Source organism: Lutra lutra, chromosome 4 (genome assembly GCF_902655055.1).
Source record: "Lutra lutra chromosome 4, mLutLut1.2, whole genome shotgun sequence".
In the NCBI taxonomy this organism is placed as follows: domain Eukaryota; kingdom Metazoa; phylum Chordata; class Mammalia; order Carnivora; family Mustelidae; genus Lutra; species Lutra lutra.
The window spans coordinates 20,464,049-20,485,000 of NC_062281.1; the positions used below are offsets into that span (position 1 = coordinate 20,464,049).

General features: G+C 44.3%; 1 protein-coding gene across 7 annotated transcripts in view; it reads left to right on the top strand.

Moving 5' to 3' along the window:
• Window positions 1–15,277: 15,277 nt before the first annotated feature.
• The window catches only part of ENPP2 (ectonucleotide pyrophosphatase/phosphodiesterase 2), a 108,001-nt gene continuing 102,326 nt past the window's right edge, over window positions 15,278–20,952 (top strand). For 2 of the 7 annotated variants that reach the window (XM_047725971.1, XM_047725973.1), the window contains exon 1: window positions 16,526–16,789. In XM_047725971.1, the coding sequence (XP_047581927.1) occupies window positions 16,541–16,789 (249 nt within the window). In that variant the 5' untranslated portion in view covers window positions 16,526–16,540. Of the gene's footprint in view, window positions 15,410–16,519; window positions 16,790–20,952 lie in introns of those variants that run through there. The other 5 variants (XM_047725974.1, XM_047725968.1, XM_047725966.1 and 2 more) reach the window with 5 other exon arrangements.

A 20,952-nucleotide genomic window follows, 5' to 3' on the forward strand; every position in this document is an offset into this window, starting at 1 on the left:
GAAAACAATATAGAAAGTGTTGGTTCTCATCACAGACAGAGCAAGAACTCAAGGGCAAGAGCTGGCCAGAGACTGAGGGGAAGGGCGAGGAGGATGAAAGCAGAAACAGCCGGTCTTTTCATTGCCATGTGTCTCCTCACAGAGAAGGAAGCATGGAAGGTCTAGGTGAGTGGGGGTTCTGCTTTAAAATGAGCTAGTTACTTCGTTTGACAAGCAAGTGGAGTATCTGTGATGTCCCAGGCAATGCGCCAAGCTCTGAGAGACCCTAGCGTCTCCCCATTTGTGTAATTAAATCTGAGATAGAGAATGCAAAGTGTATTAATTTATTGGACCGCCATTACAAAGTACCACAGGCCGGGTGGCTTAAACCACAGAAATTTATTTTCTCACAGTTCTATAGGCTTGTAGTCCAAGATCGAGGTGTCATCCGTGTTTTTTGGTTTGTTTTTATTTGTTGTTGTTTTTGTTTTGTTTTTTTCCCTGAAACCTCTCTCCTTGGCTTGCAAATGGCCCCTTCTCGTGGCTTCACAGCTCCCTGTGTGTTGCCTGTGTCCTGATCTCTTCTTATAAGAACACCAGTCAGACTGGACTAGGGCTCCCCCTCATGACCTCATTTTGCTTAATTATGGCCTTAAAAGTCCTGTTTCCACAGTCACCTTCTAAGGCACTAAGGGTTAGGATTTGAACCTGTGAATTTTGAGAAGACACAGTTCAGCCCATAACATGGAACTTCAAACTCACAGCCTCAGTACAGGAAGGGGAGAAGCGTGGGGGTGTTTATTTTATGAAAGTTTACCTTTAATAGGTAAGTAAATCCATGTTCCTCAACAAAATGAAAACCAGCTTGAAAAAGCCAAAGCGTTAAAGTTTTCCATTTACTCAGGATTTTATTGTTTGATGAAGATAGTAATTTTTCAGTTTTTTTGGCACTAAGCTATGTTAACCAGCCCTGTTTTGTTTACTAAGTCCTTAGTTACAGCCTAGAGCTGACGTAGAATGTCTTGCTCTGGCAATGTGTACACAATGTACAAGCTCTGAAAGAGGAAAAAACATACTTTGCTGGCCGTAGGCTGAAATTTACTATAAAGGAGGATTTCAAGGGTGTTAAAAGAAGGGATAAATGATGCTGCATGATTTTCTTCCAGTGGACGGAGACGCATTTTTTGGACTTGGATAAGAGGAAACATTTTGACTTGGGATCAAGGGGAACAACATGACATTAAGATTGTTCGTTATGCTTATCAACAGGAACCTCTATGCTTGTTAAAGTCACTTCTGTTCCCATAGAGGACATTTTCATTTCTGACCTTAGTCATGACCTTTAAGTGCCTGTGTGAAACGATGAAAGATACTGCAAAATTCCATCCCTGAGCCAATTTTGTTATTATCATAGTGTGACAACTTAAAAAAAAAAAAATCCTTATTTTGTGCATGGAAGAGGGTTTGGGGTTATTTTAAATAGTGCCACCTACTGATTTTAAGTCTAATAATATTATCAATTTGGTTTTTTTTTTCCCATGAAGAAAACAACTTTGTATAAAGTATTCCTAGACTAGTTGAATTCTAGGAGATATTATAAAATGCCTATCTTTTTCGTCTTCCTTATCTTACAGGGAAGAACCCGAGGTTCGCAGATGTTGCCTCTCTCTCTTTCTCAGTGAAAGAATCCAGATTCAACCCAATTGAATCCAAGGTTCCCCATCTCCCTACTTAGGGTTTGTTCTAGCCTTAGAGTCACAGAGCATGTGCCAAATGGGGCCTTGGAGACCATTGAGTCAACCCCTCTTGTTACTATTAATTAATTGATTATTATTAATTAAGGGCCTGGTGGCCCAGAAAGGCGAGACAATCCGTTGAGGTCACAGGGAATTGAAGGTAGGAAGTGGGACCCACATCTTTATTCTCCAAGTTCTGAGAACACCCTTCCAGGATTTCTCCTAGCACCTCCTGTGTGTCCCCTATGCACAAAGGTACTGAAAAGGGCCCCGAGTCCTTATCTTACAGTAAGGATAGGAAGCACAGGGTTTGGGACTCCTCTTCTTGTACTATTTATCTTCCTTTTGTACAGAAGAAGGGAGATAGGACAAGGTTAGAGATTCCAACAAGGACACAGACAAAGTTCCAACTTTATTTAAGTGTGGTGGATCCTTTGAAGAATGTGTTTCTCAAGTATAGACTACCTGCTAGGAAGCAAGGATCAAAAACAAAACAAAACAGAAAAATGATTTTGTGCTCTCTTCCTTCTCAGTGTGGGGAAACTAGATTAAAAACATTTCAAAACATACCTAAAAATACACGGTGCATAAAGCTAACTCACATACCAGGTATTTCTTTTATTGTAATGTCGTGGACATGTCTCCTCCCTCCATTCACAAATTGAAGCCTTCTGGAAGCAAGATTGTATCTCAGTCACTTTTATCTATAATACTTAGCATGCCCAATACCAGTTTAACTTAATGAACTCACATTCAACGACAATAAAAGATGTCATAGTGAACAAGATATCATAAGACTCCTACATTGGTTAGAATTAGACCCAACGGGGAGGAACAGGAAATAAAGGCAGTCCTTAAACAAGTAGAAATGTTTTCTACCCCACATTCAAGATGTTCATAGGCGGTAGCCACCACTTCATGGTGCAAGTGATCAAGAGACAATTCTTTCTTATAAACTGTGGAGTATGGCTTCCGCTCCAAAATGGCTGTGAGAACTCTAGTGATTACATGTAAATTCTAGCAAATAGGAAGGGGGGAAGTGATGAAGAATGATGTGCCCTCTCCATTTAAGAATACTTCCAAGAAACTACATACACAACTTCTGCTTATAACACAATAGCCAAAATTCAGTCATGGCCATAGCTAGCTGCAAAGGAGGGTGGGAAATGTAGTCTTTTTCTCCTGAGGGAGTCACAGGCCAACCTTTAGAGGGATTTCATTAGGGAAGGAGAGGGAGGGTCAGGAAGAAAACTGGCAGGATCTGTCACAACTCCAAGCTCTTGAAAGGAAAGTTTCACTGTGGTATTTCAGATTTTTGTTTCTTTGGTTGGTTTTTAGCTTTGGTTTTTTTATTTTTATTTATTTTTATTTTTTATTTATTTGACAGAGAGAGAGAGATCGATCACAAGTAGGCGGAGAGGCAGGCAGAGAGAGAAAGAGAGAGGAGGAAGCAGGCTCCCCACTGAGCAGGGAGCCCGATACGGGGCTCGATCCCAGGACCCTGGGATCATGACCCGAGCCGAAGGCAGAGGCTTTAACCCACTGAGCCACCCAGGTGCCCCGCTTTGGTTTGTTTTTAATGGGGGCCAGTAGTCTTAGGTCTCATGATAAAGATTGTAGGTTTAGTAAGAAACAGATTGAACCCTGGCTCTGCCTATTACTACATGTGTGTGACTTTGGTTAAGGACCTTAACTTGTAGGATTATTGGATGAGTGAAGCCACAGTCCTGGCACATTTGCCATAGGCAATAAATGATGGTGTTTATTGTCATTTTTTCTTATTAATTTCCCCTTTGAGAACATGTATACCCCAAAACACATCTATAAAATATGTGAGGATTTCATCATTCTCCCATCAGCTGGAGGATGCATTACAAACTCACTCACCAAAGTGCCAAAGCAAGGAATTATTCTTTCCTTCTGATGAGCTGGCATGGGGAATTGTTTCTGAGAATATTCTGTATATATGGGTCCTGACCTGTGGCCCCATGGGAAATGTCATTACATGTGGGATTCTGTGTATTTGGGAGCTAGGTGCTCTGGATAGAAATGGCATAGAGGAATTCCAGAACCCTTAAATATGTTCCCCTTATTAAGTATGTCCATTAAACATCTTTTTCCCATAAGGAGAAAAACTATAAAGTTGCTGGTACCCCTTCCAGCCAGTTTTGTTGGTTGGTTGGTTGTGAATTAGTGGAGCAATGAACTTGAGCACCAATTATGTGCCCCAACCTTGATGTTTTTATACTTTTTTAAAAGACAGGCAAATGGGTTAGAGAACCACCTGCAGTGACCTCAGCCTGGAAAAAAAAAAAAAAAAAGAACAAACACACAACCCTCAGGAGAACAAACATTCATTGAACCCTGCTATGTGTCAGGCACTGTATTAAGCCCCAAAGAGCACTGATGTCTTGTAGGAGAGACAGAATCCAAGACAGATGATACCCTGAGAAAGAGGAATTACAACATAAGCTCACGGGTCAAGAAAGTTTACGTACTCATCATTCTATAACATAGCTGGAAATTATACAGAACTCAGGATGGAGAAATTTCTACTAAAGAACGGGCAGGGGAAACATAGAGATATTTGCCTTGTTGCCTTTGTTTGGACACTAATTTTGTGACCTCTATTAGTCTGTTCTCATTTTCTGGGCTCTCCTCATTGCCAGGATGGAAGCCAAGGCAGTCTGCCTGATCAGCAGGGAGCCTGGTGTGCTAGCCTCGTACCAACACAGTGCTGAGCGCCGCGACTGTGTTTTGCATGACAGCCGGAGTCCAGCAATAATTTTCTAATAGAAGTCACTAGGAAACGATGCTCTGAAACACATTTCATGTTTTTAGGCTCAGGTATTCGTTGATTTACCATAATCTGACTTGAAAGATAACATAGTGGAGACAGGATTGTGCTTTGACTGCAGTTTTTGGGTGTAAATCTAGCTGCCTCCTTGGCTTCCTTGTGATGGTGCCAGAGTTACTTACTGTTTGTTAGCTTCTGTTTCCTCTTCTGGGGGATTTTTGTGAAGATTAACTGGAATGACATATGCAAATCAGTGGATTGCCTGGGAGGTATTAGGTCCTTAATACTAGTTTACATCTTCTCCTCCACTTGCCTTCCTTGTCCCCCAGATTGCTCTCGCCAAGGACCAAATTCTGTGGGCGACTTTTAGTGCTTGCCTCCTAAGCCTTCTCAACATTGGACATGGCTGACCATGCATCCTTTCTGGGCACCCTCTTCCATTGTTTTGCACAAGGCCACCATCTCTTGTTTTCTTCTTACCTACCATTCTTTCCGTGGCTGGAGCAGCTTTCTGTACCAGCTCCTGAAAGACTGGTATTCCCCAGTGTCTCTCTTCACCCTCTTACTTCATCCTGTCTTTCTTGGCAAGTTAACCAATTTCATGGTTCCAGCCAGAGCTTTCAATCTGCTGGAGACATCAATCCATACCCACTGCCTTCTTTCCCAAAGCTTGGTTTCCAACAGCCTGCTTTGTATCTTCCTCTGAATGTCCAGCAACTTCGGCATACGAAAGCATGAACTCTTCCCTCTGCTAGATTTCCTCTCTCAATGAATGCATGGCCATCTACTAAGTTACCTTTCTTTAACTGTCCTTTTTAATCAAAGTCCTGCTGATTGACCCACAGGATTTCTCCCAGACTTGTCTTCTTCCCCGTACTACTTTAGCCCAGGTTAGCTTTACCTCTTCCATTTTCAATGACCATGCTAGCTTTCTAACTGGTTTCCCTGCCTCCCTTCTCTTCTCCCCTCTAGTCTGCCTGCCAAAATCATAATTAAATTTAGATCGATATATTCTCTCCTGCCTAATGATCTTCACTAAAGAAGTTCTGGCTAAAACAGGGCAGTAAAGCTGTTTCTACCCCAACTCTGTCTTCTAAAAGCAACTGAAAAAAAGGAAAAGAAAGTTTTCATCTTCAAATAACTTAGAAAATACCCACAACCCCAAGCTCTGAAAAATAATTGCTGAACACAGTCAATAGTTGGATTTAACTGAAGGAAGACACTTAGAGTAAATCCACTTTTCCACAGTGGTCTCAGAAAGAGACAGCACATTGTTGAAGAGACAGTTGTGCCTGGAACAGCATTATGTGGGGTTGTGGGCAGCCTAGGTAAGTGTCCAAATCCCTGTTCTGCCCTGGGAAATGTCATGAGAAGCAGAGCCAGGAGAGAATCCTGCAGACGTGCCATCTTTACAAGAATTCTCAGAGAGAGTACAGTAGAGATGGTAGGTGGCGATCCCATCCGAGCCATTTGTTATATATAAGCAGACACACACAAAACACTTCTCACATATGTGAGGCTTCATATGTGTGCCCAGTCAGACCTTGTTCTTCCATCCCATAGTTCTCCACAAAGAAAAAGAAAAAAAAAAGTAGCTATATCAAAGAAGATAAAAACAGACCATGTAGTAAAAATTAGAAAACAAAGGAAGCATTAAAAATAGAAAACACAACTAAGAGAAGGCAACAAAGAACAAGCCCATCTATTGTCAATAAATTGAAATGGGGCTAAAATCATCTATTAAAAGAAAGACACAGAGAATGAATAACAAAACAAAATCCATATCTGATACCTTGTAGCAAAATGAACTCTTTGTTGATCAAAATCGGAAACATAAAATGGAAGTCCTAGAAGTATGAAAGAAAACATGGGTGGATTTTAAAATAATATTGGAGTGGAAGAGACATTTCTAAGACCTGGATGGGGCCCAGAACCCATAAACAAAATCATGGTCAATTTGCTTATTTTCCCAATATATAAAGAGCTCTTATAAATCAGCAAGGAAAAGACCACAAACTAATAGAAAAATTGGCAAGGAAAATAGAAACCCATTCCCAGAGAAAAAAAACAAAAATGGTTTATGAACATAGAAGCCGTTGCTCATCTTCACTCAGTGAAAGAATTATAAGTCAAAACAGGAAGTTAAAAAAGGTCAACTTACTAGAGTGGCCGAGATTTAAAAGTTTGATAACAGAGTAATGTCAAGGATATGTGGAAACAGATACAGTCATACTCTGGTGATGGGAGTATAAATAGGTACTTTTTCAAATGGGCAAGCTGAAAGTAGCTCTCAGATTTTAAAAGCCACATACCTTTTGATCCAACAATTTTGCTTTTAGTGGGTTTTTTTCCCCCTATAGGAATATTCTCACATACTTCCGAAGATATGAGGATGGATTGCAGCCTTATTGGTAATAAGAAACCATTGGGAACAGCTTAAATATCTACCAGCTGAGAATCAGTTAAATAAAAGATATGCAACAACTAAAGTATGGAATACCTTACTGCTATTCAAAAAAATGAGGTGAGGGGAGTCTGGGGGGCTCAGTCACCCAAGTTGAGTATCTGACTCTTGATTTTGGCCCAGGTCATGATCTCAAGGTCAATCCCAGCATCACCCTCCACACCCAGCCGAGAGTCTGCTTAAGATTTTCTCCCTTTCCTTCTGTCCCTCCCCCTTCCCTGCTTGTGCTCACTCACTCTCTAAATACATACATACATACATACAATCTTTAAAAAAATAATGAGATGGAATTATATATGCTGAATTATAAAGATCTCCACAATACATCACAAAGCAGGAAAAATAAGCACATACAATGAAGTGTGTTTAAGTATTTGCTCACAGGCAAACTTTAAGAGTATTTATATGTATTTATATGAAAGGAGATAGAATAAGGAGTAGACACAGTAATGTGGGATAAGGACAGAGATTCACTTTTTATTATATCCCTCTGTACTGTTTGAATGCTTTCTAATATATCCTTGGTTTTCATAGTGAGAATAGAAAAATGCTAAAAACAAAATACCATGAGATGCAAAAGAGAAAATTTCAGATCCCTTTAATGCACCTGCATTATTTATAGGATTAAGTCCAGAAGCCCCGCCTACCATGGTAAACACTTAACCACCTAACCCAGTGGATCTTGCCCATCTCATCTACTGGCATTTCTTTCCTTTGTCTCTCTTCTAGCCATAACTAACCAGTTATCACTTCTTGAGCACATCATGACCTCAGTGTCTTTATTTTCCACTTTTGTATGAAATCTCTGATTCTATCCCAGGAAATGGTACTCATCCTTTAAAGCCAAGTTCAAATGACGCCTCATCTCTGAGGTCTGACCTGACTGTTCAGATGCTGTAGGAGCTCGTCCATCCTCCTTGCCCTCACAGCACTTTCATCTGAGGGAGGCTAGGTTTGTTGTCATCTCACCTGCTCTGTGAGTCCCAGGAAGACTAGATGAAGCTGATTCTCTACAGAACAGCCTGATCAGGTCTCCAGTTGCTGTGTGCATTGGAACCATTCCTCTGAGACTCCCGTGAGCGAGGTCTGTGTTGAAGGACAGTTTGGACTTCACATTTGCTTGGACAGGTCTTCATACAGAAGGAAGGGGCAGGAAGGCTCCAAAACATGTTTGCTGATACCACACACATGTATGTGTTTTACACAAATTACCTTGTTTGGTCTTGACCCTTCAAAGTCGGTCTTATTAGCCTTGTTTTGTAAATGAAGAAGGCTGAGGCTCAAAGAGGTTGGGTGAATCACCCAATGTAAATGGTAGAGTTTGGTTTCAAATTTGGGACTTTCTGGCTGCAAAGTTTTTGCCTGTTCCTTTCTGGAATCTGTGTTCTGTGGAGGGAGGGGGATTCAGGATGAAGTAACAGTGTTCTCATTGAGAGGCTATATCCCAAAGTCTCTCTTCGTTTGTCATATGGAGGTGAGCATAGACTGGGCTGAGGGCAGAGGTGTGGAGGATAACATAAGGAGTAACATTACGGCAGATGGAGAAAGTTCAATATGGCATTTATTTGCTAATTCCTTCCCTCTGGAAGTCCCAGATTTGTGGATGTTCTCCTGACCCAGGTCCTGTCCTTCGAAAAGGCCAGCTGGAGCGATTCTGTTTTCTGGAATAACACAGGGAAGATGATGATTAATACTTGGCCAACTTCAGAGTAGGAAATGTGAAACACGTGCCTGTTCGGGGTTCCTTCACATGTTTCTAATCAACCAACCAGATTTTACTTGAATCTTTTATGGCTTCTCTGAAATTTGTAGTGAAATTGCAAGCCAAGTGTAGCCCGGGACCTATTTGCGGTTGCTATAATATCCCCTTTCCTGACTCCTTCCACCACTTAGTGAAAATTATTATTGCAGTAAAATCTCTTAGTCATACTTTCCAGGGGGTTGAAATTTCTTCGCTTGTCATATGGATAAATGTTATATTATGTTAATATAGAGCAGTACGGTTAGATGGGTCTTTGCTTGGAATTTGACAAAACACACAGTTGAAGTTAGATATTGAGAATTCTGTATGTAGGATGTATTATAACTTAAAGAAATGTTATGTGTACCTACCATATATAAGGTATGTGGGAAAATGGGGATACAGAGATGGTTTCTACCTTGATTTTGTATAAAAGTCCATCACTTAACCCGGACACATCTGACAGTGAACTCACTATCTTTACCGACCTGAGTTTCGATGAGGACACCAGTAGGAACCCAGTTGCTGAAGCTCAAACCATGGGAATCATCTGTTATTCTTCTCCCTCATTTATAACCATAATAATAGAGCAAATCCAAGCGATACATTTTCTCCTAAAGATTTCTTGATTTTGCATCCTCATCTCCATTGCCATGGTCTTTTCTCTGGTTCAGGACTTCATCTCTTACCTTGAATGTTCTAGTAGCTTTCTCTCTCAGCTCCCTGCCCCCCAAGCTCTTGTCTTCCTTATCCCTGCTTGAGCAGTTACTCAAAACACAAATAGGATATGTCACTCCCCTGCTTAAAACACTTCATGAACTCACTATCGCCCCGAAAAGATTTTTTTTTAAAACAACAACAAAAATGTTAAATATATTTCAGTTTATAACTGATGTAAAAAACCTGCCTGTAGGGGCGCCTGGGTGGCTCAGTGGGTTAAAGCCTCTGCCTTCGGCTCAGGTCATGATCCCAGGGTCCTGGGATCGAGCCCCACATCAGGCTCTCTGTTCAGTGGGGAGCCTGCTTCCTCGTCTCTCTCTGCCTGCCTCTCCGCCTGCTTGTGATCTCTCTCTCTCTGTCAAATAAATAAATAAAATAAAATCTTAAAACAAACAAACAAACAAAAAACCCCTGTCCGTATCTAATGAATGGGATTTGGGAAGTTTGGACATATGCATACACCAGTTGAATAAATCTATCCATCACCCCAAAACAATTCTTAACAATTAAAATTCAACGAAGGAGTAGGAGGAAAAGCAGAATGAGATTCTATTTGTCTCCCAAGCTGGCCCCAAATCAGTGCCCCCTACATCTTTTAATAGGAGAATAACCTCACCAGAGCCTGACAGGGACATTTATGTTTGTGACAACGTGTTCTATATTTCCTCCCACTGGAAACCTTTTCACGAGGCAATTAGAGAATCTCATTCATTACCTCAAAAAGCAACTTGGGCTTTCACGGTTGTGCAATCACATCAAGTTAAATTTTTACAGGCCCTCAGTTGGCCTGGCGTGGGTGAGATGTGAGCCTGCAGGGCGGGGGTGTGAGAAACACGGAGAGTCAGACCCTAGTGCCATTAGCTATATGGCAGTTTGGGTTGGTCTGTGTTAATATCCTTAGTCACCAACTTGGGGTGCTTTGAGGGCTAATTCTTGAGTTTAAAAAACCATTAATGAGGGGTGCCTGGGTGGCTCAGTGGGTTAAAGCCTCTGCCTTCGGCTCAGGTCATGATCCCAGGGTCCTGGGATCGAGCCCCACATCGGGCTCTCTGCTCTGCAGGGAGCCTGCTTCCTCCTCTCTCTCTCTCTCTCTCTGCCTGCCTCTCTGCCTACTTGTGATCTCTATCTCTCAAATAAATAAATAAAATCTTAAAAAAAAGCCATTAATGAACAAAATAATCATTCATATTTTCTCTGGTTTCCTAAACGCATTAAAAATCTGTTATTTTAACCAAAGGGGGAAAAACTATCATACAAGAACAAGGTGTCAGGAGAGCTAATTCTATCTCCAACATCGTCCTTACTCAGGCACCAGGATGCTTGATAAGACACGACCTTTCCCGGGCCTCATGGCCTTGTCTCAGAATTCCTTTCAGAGTGAAAATTCCATGGGTCTGTGAATGTTGGCATTTTGAAGTATCAGCACCGAGTAGGCTCTCAATGTAATATCTTTAAAATGAAAGGAATGTCCGTTGTGTGCTTGGCCCAGGGCTATGCATGGGGGACACAAAGATAAGTGAAAAAATGTTCTTGTGTTGTAATTGTTCATAGTCATTTGTCCAGGTGATAACTGGAATTAGAGAGCTGTCCCACAGGCACATACAGAGAACTGTGAGATCACAGAGGGGAGGAAGGCAAGAAAGAGACAGTTGAGTAGAATCTGAATGGAGGCTGGCCAGATGTAAAGGAAAGACCATGCAAAGCAGTGGAATCAGAGAAGGATCTAAGACCCTTAATGCTTCCATGAAAGGACAACTGCCCTTAGAGCCAGAAGGATAAGTGTCAGATCAGCTGGTAGTAAATTCGGTACAGCCTGTGTCTACTTGCTACCAATGATTGTGTCTGTCTGGTCATGAGCTTGGCCACCGAGGGTCAGCCACCAAGTGCTGATTTGAGGTGTACTGAAGAGACACGCCAGGAGGGCTTAGCAGAGGATGCCACAGGCAGGCCCATATGTAAGAACAGTAGAAGGAAAAGAAAGAAATCACTACAGAGTGTAGTCCCTCAGGTCCATGAAGCCTATAACCCCTGCTTGCTAGAGGAACTGATATACATTTGGTGGGAAGAACGAGGTTATTTCTGTCAGCTTCTTATGCCAAGAATGGACCTAACCTGCTACCCACCCCCCCTCGCTATTTGTAATTCCTCTTCGGCTTCAGCTAAATCTTGCCACTGTCCCCCACTCTCACCAAGCAGAACGCAGATGACCATCTGGGATTGGGTATATGCATGGTGTATGAAACTATCCTGGAAGAGTGACTTGCATTATTTTTTACAGCAGTAGAACCATCTTTCTACATTAAATTTTACTTAGAAGAACAGTATATAAACAGCTAGGGCCAAACTTCAAGAGCTACAGCAGCATAAATATTTATGAGGCACTGATAATGTCTCAGGCTCAGTGCTATGCACTTGATCTTCATCCCCTCATTTACTCTTATAACAATACTATGATGTGTGGCTTTAAGACAGGAATTATTTTTATCGTCTTTTTTAGAGATGAGGAGGCAGGGAATGAAGAGTTATAGCTAATGTATCACAAAACTCAAGTCTGACCTAGGCCATTGGCCCTCAGTGGGGACTCTCTATGGCACAGAAGGTCCTGCCCCAATGGGGGAGCTCAGACAGGGCTGGTGAGGCACAGCTGAGCCATCCCAGGATCTGTCCCCTTTCACTTTCTTCTGTGGTAGCAGGTGTAGCTAAGCTTCTATATCTCCTTTCTCCCAGCTCAGGAACGGTTAATTGGCCAGACTGCTGTGTAGTAGGGTCTAAGAAATACTGCCTTGATTTGTCCTCTAAGATCTCTTCCAGAGTCTGTATTCTGTCATAGCAACTCAATGTGAAAGGAATGCCTGAGGTTAAAAAGGTCTTCAGAAGTGGAAGTAGATGCCAATCTCTCTCTCTCTCTCTCTCTCTCTCTCTCACACACACACACACACACACCCCAAACAGTTATTACATGATTCCATTTATATGAAGTGTCCAGAGTAGGCAAATCTACAGAGACAGAAAGTAGGTTAGTGGTTACCTGGGGTTGAAAAGCTGGGGAGACAATAGGGGTGGGGTTGGTGACTGTTAATGGATATGAGGTTTCATCCTGAAGTAATAAAAATATTCTAGAAATATCAATTCTAGAATGGATTATTCTAGAGCTCTAGAACCTAGACTCTGTAGATAGAGATCTATATATAGATTCTAGAATCTAGACTCTAGAATTCTAGAATCTAGAGATAGATTGTTCTGGAATATTCTAGAATTCTGTAAATATCTGGAAAACCACTGAGTTGTATGATCTAAATTGAGGAATTGTGATGTTATCTGATTTATAACTCAATATAGCTCTTAAAAAACAAAAATCAACAAAAAATAAAAAGTAAGCCTAGGGCTTATCTCTCTAAAAATTCATCCATGTGTGATCTGTTCATCTGCGAATTTATTCTGCAGTGTTTGTGGAGAGCCATCTCTGGCTGAGGAATCTGCTACACAGGTGTAGACACGGAGGCCTGTCACCCCTCCCCGGTCAAGAAGGGTCCTCACACAACAGCAGGCAGTGGTAAGCCTTGCCTCACAGACATATATGCAAGAAGAGAGGAGGCTCAGAGCTCTGTGGGTGCACTGGGATGACCTGGGAGAAGGGTAGTATTGAACCCAAACCTAGACCTTACCAGGGAGACCAGCAGCAGGTAGCCAAGATGGCATCTGGGTGTTCTAGGTAGAAATAGCTGCATGCGAAAGCTTGGAGAAATGAGAGCACAGGTGAGTATCTGGTGGTTTATGTGCCTGGATAACAGCCCATTGTGTGGGAAGACCGGCAAGAAGGAGATTGCAAGACAAGCAGGAGCTAAGTGACTCCATTCCTTCAATATTCATTCATCCATTCATTTCTTTATTGATCAACACCTGCGTCTAAGACAGAGGTTAGGTCATAGTGGTGTTAAAGTTGGCTCTGGGAATTGCCTGGAAAGCTTACAAAAACTGATAGCTGGGTCTCACCCTAGGAGTAACTGGTGTTAGGGTGCTTTGGACATCAGAATTTTTAAAGCTGCTCAGGGAATTCTGTTCGCAATCAGCCCTGGAAACCAGTAGCGTGTACAAGGGAGATGAAACAAAAACAAAAACTAAAGATCAGAGCAACGATGGTCCTGGCACTTGCGAGTTTACACTCAACAGATGTTTTCTGAGAACCTATCAGGTACATCCTGGACACTGGGAATACAGCAGTGAATAAGAGCACCAGACCTCATAGAGGTCAGACTAGTGGAAGGAACAGAAAATAGGCAAGCCAGCAAACAGAGGAGTCTCTCATCACAATGTGAAATAAATGATACAAAGTAAATAAAGATTAACAGCCAACCCTGAGGGAGAGGATGGTTCATTAGATCAGCCAGTCAAGGGTGGTCTCTTTGCGGTGACTTTCAGATGGGTTCTAAAAGAAAAAACTGGCCTTAGAAGATTCATGAGAAGTATGTTCCAGGCAGTGGGCACGCGTGCGTGCACGCGCGTGTGTGTGTATGTGTGTGTGTTTATGTGTGTTATGTTCATTGTTGTTTTCATTATAAGGAACAGGCACATATTCAAATCCCATTAGGAGAAAAAGGAGTTCATTGTATGGAAGAGACTTGAATGTGTTTATAGGTTATGGTGTTTTATTTATCCTTTTATGCCCAGAATCAAAGGTGCTGACTGCATGTTATAGTTGTTTTGTAAATATTTATCGAATAAATGAACTAATGAAATCAGTAGAGAAGAAACTGAAAGATAGGGTGATGGTTGATCAAAGAATGTTCCAGAGGAAATGAGAAGAGGGGGATTCCAAAGCATACAGCGGGAGGGGTGCCCCTGAGACGGGAGTGAAGGAGCCAGGGCAGGAAACACGATTCCTGGTGCAGAGACAGGAAGTGGCATTCCCTCCTGAGATCTAGTGTTCTGCTGGGGGAGAGGAGGGTGTTTGCTCAAAGGGAGCCAGGTGGACGTGAGCTCAGAGTTCTAAGGAGGTGGGAAGAGTGACTTTGTGTAACTGGGGAGGTGGGATGGTCAGGGACATTTGGAAAGATCACAAGCATGGGTGTGTGTGCCCAGCCGAGGCTGCGGACCACACGCAGATGGTGGTAGCAGTGGACATGACCGTGGGACAACGTGCCGTGTTAGCAGATAACTGCCTCTTGGGGGTTGCTGGTGGATGGGTGTGACAGTTGTGTAGGACAAGGAAATGAACAAACTCTGAGTTTGGAGTGAGAGAAAGATTGAAACTGTTATTAAGGAAGTCATGTAGAAGAGCTGAGAGATAACAAGAGGAGGGAACAAAGGGCAAATCTTCATGAGTCAAAGGCCAAAGTGCGGTGGAGAGAAGGGAATGAGAGAACTGGAAGGGACAGAGATCCTTGCTTTCTCCTCGTTTCTCCACGGGAGGCACTGCACACAGCCAAGTACTATAAAATACAACAAGAGCTACTTTTTATTGAGTGTGTGTATCATAAGAAAAGGGAAGATTTCATTCTCATAGCAGATACCATAATCCCCATTTTACTGATGAGAAAACTGAGGCATGGTGAGGTTGAATAGCTTGCTCCCGTTCTTGTAGCTGGGAAGAGGAAACCATGTGTGTCTGATGACGCTAAGGCCCCTAACTTCCAAGCTGGGTTGATAGAGATTGTTTTCTTATTGTAGAACACCTCTATGGCTCCTGCATCCTTTTCATGTGAGCTGATCACCCAGGCTGGCTGTATTTATCCATTCGGCACGCAGGATGATGTCCAGATTCCCTGGAGTGATACAGGTGCCTGGCCAGAGTCCAAACCCACACCCTCCTCTCGAGGCTTGGCCTCCCACACCCAATGCGTGTGCCTGCAGGAATTATTTTCAGTCTCCCAAGGCACTGGGACAGCTTTTGTAGGTGTTGGTGTCTGGCTCAAGTGATGTCCTTCTCCTTCTTCTCCTCCTGGCTGACTTCTTAGAGTCCTTCCAAAATGAGTGTGAGTATCACCCGCTTTCCCCTCCCCTAAGCTGAAAAAAAAAAAAAAAAAATGAGAGCGATACCACCTGTCTCCAGGCCATCGCTATAGACCATCACAGCATCACAGCTCTTTTCTGCACAGTAAAATTGTGGGATGCTGACTCCTTGTTCAGGGCTCTGCTCACAATCCCACACACCCATCCCCTTTCATCATCTAGAAGGACCCAGAAAAGAGAGGGGGAACAGGCTCTGATCATCACCAGTGATGGCCTCTGGTAGCAGCCTCAGGAACCCCTGGTTTGTACCCAGACCTCAAAGTGGCCAGGCTGGTCCCTTAGCCTCCTTTTAGCAGCTGCTAAAGGGGGGCAGGGGGAACCAGACAATTAAAAAAAAAATGTACTCAATAAATTTGAGACATCTGTGGGTATCATGATATGGGTATGATATCACAGCTATTATACTAAAGCAATTTCCAACCCTTTCGTAATTCAAAAACGAAAATAGTTGAGGCCACGACTATATAGTACATGCTACAATTATGTGTTCCAGTGTGAGTGTTTGTGCCGTAACTGACTTCCGGCTCTGGGCCACCCGCAGGGAGGTGGGTGCTTTGTGGAAGTGGCCAGGCCGCCAATTCAGAGGACGGAGATTTCACTTTCTGGTTGGGTGATTGGGGTAAAGATCTTATTTCTCTGGAGCTCTTGTTTCTCTCTGTGTGTAAAATGGCAGGCATGGGAGAGCCTCCCCGGCATTGTTTGAGGCCAAATGACAGCACGATTGTGAAAAGCGCTTTGTAAACCGTAGCATGCTCTAAAGGAGAGGGGGGTTAATGGTATTATTCCGGACACCGTTAGAGGCGCTTCTCCAGCAAACCGCCCCCCAGGTTTCACCTGGAGAGGCTAATTCTGGGAACTCAGCAGCAGCACGGCAGGAAACTCATGCAGCAAAATCCTTTTGGAAGCAGGGGAAGAATCCCACCGAACGAGATAGAATCGCAAATCAAACCTCGTGGAGACTCTCCTTGAAAGATTATGGGATGAAAAATTAACTTGGCACTGTTGGGGGCGGGAATGTGGACGGCTGCCCTGGATGCCCCCATCTTCAGCCTCCGGACACTTTTCCTTCCCCAAAGCCATTTTAGTCAAAGGTCATGTGTGAGTCTTGTCAAAGGCCAGCTTCCAATGGAATCATTGTCCCCCGGGACAGCGGCCCCCTGACTACATCTGCATTGGAGAAATCCCAAAAGCAAACGGCCCAGTGCAAACAAGAGCAGCCCGGGGCAGCCGTCCTGGGGCAGAGCTCACAGGTCCGCCGGCCCCGCAGCAGAGGCCGCGTCCGCAGCGCGGGGGCCCGGACCAGGCGCCCAGACGCCCGCAGCATGGCCCGCCGCGCGGATCGGGTACGGTAGGCGCCCCGCTCTCTCTCCCCGTCCTCCATTGCTGGGGCTCCCGAGTCCAAGCCGCTGTTCCGTCCGCCCGGGAAACCTTGCAAAGGGCCTCCAGATTTGCCGGAAAACGGTCCCTGTTGGGCTGCTTTCCCGTGCGCTCAGCTGGAGCAATTTCCAGGCGCACAAGATGCAGAACTTAACTCGGTCGAGTTCTCGTGGCCAGGGAATGTTTGGGTTTGTAAACACTGTATCTCGTTTCTGGAAAAAGAGCCGGTGGAACTTGCGGAGAGGGGTCGTGGACGAGTCTCCGTTCACCCAAGTGCTCGAACCGGTGTCGGATGGAAGCTCCCCGGGCCGCAGCCCGGCTCAGGGTGCTGTGAGCCGTGTGCTCCCGGGGCCGCGGGACGCTCCGCGTTTTGTTTATTACCTGTTGCACAAGGGCTTTGCAGGAAGGATGGGGATTTTTAAAGCCATCTGTTTCGGCAATGTTCTCTGGGATCCCACACTTGTGTCCAGAGGAAAGGGAATCATTCTCGCAGCTGGAGGGAGCCCCTTCCGCAGGGCCGGGGCCCCTCCCGGGCTCCACAAAGGAAAGATTTGATTGGCGTGCACGCAGCCGGGCAAGCCAGTCTCTGGGCCCTTTGAACTTAACTATTTGAACAGGTCTTTCAAATGGATCCGGCTAATTTGGGATAGGAGTTGAGGGAACCTGGGGTCTCCACGGAGCAGGCGTGCTTTTGATCCGGACTTGGCCATCTCCCAGGGCAGACAGAGCAGGTGGGCACAGCCCGTGTGCTGGCGCGAGCGCTGGGTCAAAGGGTTGCCGTTGCTGCCCTGCCACGCTCTGGTTTCATTTTAACAGGTTAAGCCCAGAGCCATTTCTCCCTGATAAAGGGAATGAAAACAAAAGCCTTTCTCGCGCTCAGCAGGAGCTCAGCAGGACGGAGAGGGAAGCGGCCGTGGTGTTTGTTGGTGTGTTTATCGCCAGTGCCACAGAGGCGGGGAGGTTCTCCACTCTTCAGTCCCTTAGATGTTACTGGAACTTCTGCTCCTCGCCATCTCCATTTTGTCCTCCACCTTCCACACCAAACTTCTTGAGAGTGGGTGACACCGGCTGTCTCCATTCCCTCACCGCCCAGTGACGGCTTTGCTTTGTCGGCTTTGTCAGCAGGCCGGCCTCTATCATGGCTTTGAAGGCGCAAAGCTTGGGCAGGGCCACCCAAGACCTCTGTGAGCCCTAGAGCAAGTTCAGCTTTCTTGGGGCTTCTCTGCGTGGTTTTGAACCATTGGTTATCCTCTCCCCCGCCCCTTCTCTATCTCATGACTCTGTCCTGGATCCCCTCTGACTTTCCCAGTGAAAACTGAAGACCTTGAAAGGTCTCCCCTTCAGCAGTGCTGGTGCACCCCTAGAATTCTTCATTCTCTTCCCCTTTCCTCCCTTGGGAAATCTCATTGGTTCCCAAGGCTGCAACCATTAGGTACAAACCCATGGCTTAGTCTGAGCTTTCTCCTAAGTAGCAATCTTTTATAAGGAGCATCTTCACTTTAACCGGGGCGGGGGGGGGGGGCTCCGTGTGTGGGGTCTCAGATCAAGGTGTTCTAAACTGAGTTTGTCTTCTCCCTCCCCCTTCTGGGCCTGCTCCTCCTCTTCCATTCGCCCCTACTCAAATGGCCTGCCCAGGGTCCAAGTGGGGCATCCCAATCTCATCCTGAGTGACTGCCTCTGTTTCATTCAACCCGATCAGTCTCCAAGTCCCTACTGTACCAAGTCTCTCTTCTACCCACGTCATACAATTCATATCCGTCCCTGTGTCTCCATCTTACTGGGCCTTGTCTTAGTTGAAGTCAGTACCTCCCCGATTCCATTTGGGTCACAGTTTCCCACTCGGGAGCCAGTCCTACCTATCCTATCTTACCCACCACACTACGTCCAATGATCTTGCTAAAATATAAATATCATCATACTTTTTTGCAGTCTTCAGTAGGTTCCTCTTTTTTCCTGTTGAGTCCGTGTGCACAGGTTTTTCCAGGCCTTGCCTTTTACCCTGCCCCACAATCTCATCTCTTATCCTTTACTTCCTCTCCACATTTTATGCACGTTGCTTGCAAATTGAGACATACTAAACTATTTAGGAAACGTGACTTTCCTCCTTGCCCTTCTCTTGGGTCTGTGTCTATATTTTTCCTTGAAGAATCAGCTGAGAGCAACTTTCTCTTGGAAACCACCCAGACCATCTGCTCCCCATCCTCCAGAATGGATGAGGTGGCCCTCCCATATTCTTCCAGATCTTACTCTAGTCCTTCTGTCAGTGCATTTACCAGTCCTCTTTCACATATCTCTTTATCTGTCTGTTTCCTACCTGCCTGGGAACTCCTCAAGGGCAGGGATCAGCACTTTTTGCCTTAGCGTCCTCGGAGCTGATAACCTGGACCCGACTGGGTTGCTGAGTGAATTTGTTTGAATTCTGGGGCAGTTCTTTTCATGACTATTATGTTCAGGCCTTGAATAGAATGAGAGAGATACAATCTACAAATACAGTATGGTAGAGGATGAAGAGCGAAGGTCAACTGTGATTATCAGGAAAAGGCATGGTCTTCACCTTTTTAACAAAGGAAGGGTTTAGACTTTCTGGGTATTTGAGATAATCCCCCAAGTCTCCCAGATCACTCTCCAATCCACATCTCAACTTCTGAGTTTTTCTGATTATTCCCTGCATCTATCCTAACCTTGTTCAAGACCGGGAAGAGCTGCAGGAAAACCCTTTTGCAGGTTTGCTTTGGCTTTGTGAAGGCGAAGGAATCCTTTTCAGCTGGAACCTGGCATGGCAAGAGGGTCCTGAAGGCCAAGACGGGCGGGCTTTTAGGAGAGCCTTCTGTTAAGCTGCTTCTGATACCAGGTCTGCAAGGCCTTGGGAGGGACCAGAAGATAAGTTAAGTGTGGCTCGAGTGTGGTAGAAGTTTGGGGAGACTAGAGAGCAGAAAATGCAGCTTTGGTTTTCCAAAGAGAGAAATATGTGCGGCTGAACCTCTAGACAGAGGTGAGTGATGAATGGGTTCTATAAAGAATTATTGAAACTGCAAGTTGTTTTTGTTAGAGCTGTGGTACTTTCGAGATCTGGATGGACCCGACTCTTCTTAGCAAAAATGACAAGATGCAGCACAGGCCACTTTCTGTAAACTCTAAGAAAGTTCGTGCAAGTCCACACTCTTGGATTCCTTTGAGTTGACATGAACCTCAGGTTAAGAATCTCTAGTCAAAGGTTAAAAAAAAAAAAAAAAAGAAAAAAGCATCTCTACTCAAAGGGTTAATTCATTGGATATTTGGGAGGGTAGGTGGTGATTAGCAGGAAACAGCATACGTCCAATTAAGCATATTTTCTCTTTTGAGAGGACCCCAGTGTAATGTGTGGTATTGAACCTGAGTCACAGGACCTGGGCTCACATTCCTGCGCTGGCACTCACTAGTTGTGTGACTTTCTCTCTGGATCGTGGTCATATTTTGTATTAAGGAAGGATAATAGGTTTCGGAAATTTTTATTAAAATAAGGCACCTGGAATATGGCTATACCTAATGATCACCAGTCAGTTCAAAACCTTGATTTCAGGAAGGGCCCAGATCTTACCTCTTCTTCTGGATTAGAAGGAGGCATGTGGGCTAAATGACAACCTGGTTGAGTGTGTTTGTTAAAGGCTACTGGATTAACAGGTGGATGTCTTTGCTGGTATGCTCTGGGCTCTGTCCTTATCCCTCTTTTAATTCAATATCACATAAAGGCATAATACATTGATCACATTTGCTTAGGAAAAGGCATCAGGATTAGGAGTCCAAAAACTAATAATCAGTTAGAGTCTATTTTGGCTTTTTACATTGTGGGGATGTACGCAGAAATCGATATAAAATGTATTGTGCATGAGTCCTAAAAGTCAATTGCAAAGGATTGGGTGTATCTGTGTGAGAGGAAGAGGGGTGGGGGAGTGAGAAGTAGAGAGAGGAAGAGGAAGAGGGACAATGAGAGGGAAAGAAAGGAGGGGCTAGAGAGGCAGGGGGCAGGAAGTGACAGAGAGGTAAAGTTCAAGATAAAAGTCATGGCTTTGTGCAATTAAGGTTTAGGAATTTGACAACAGAATCAATAGTGAGATGTAGCCTCTAAAATAATGTTAGGTTTTATTTAAAA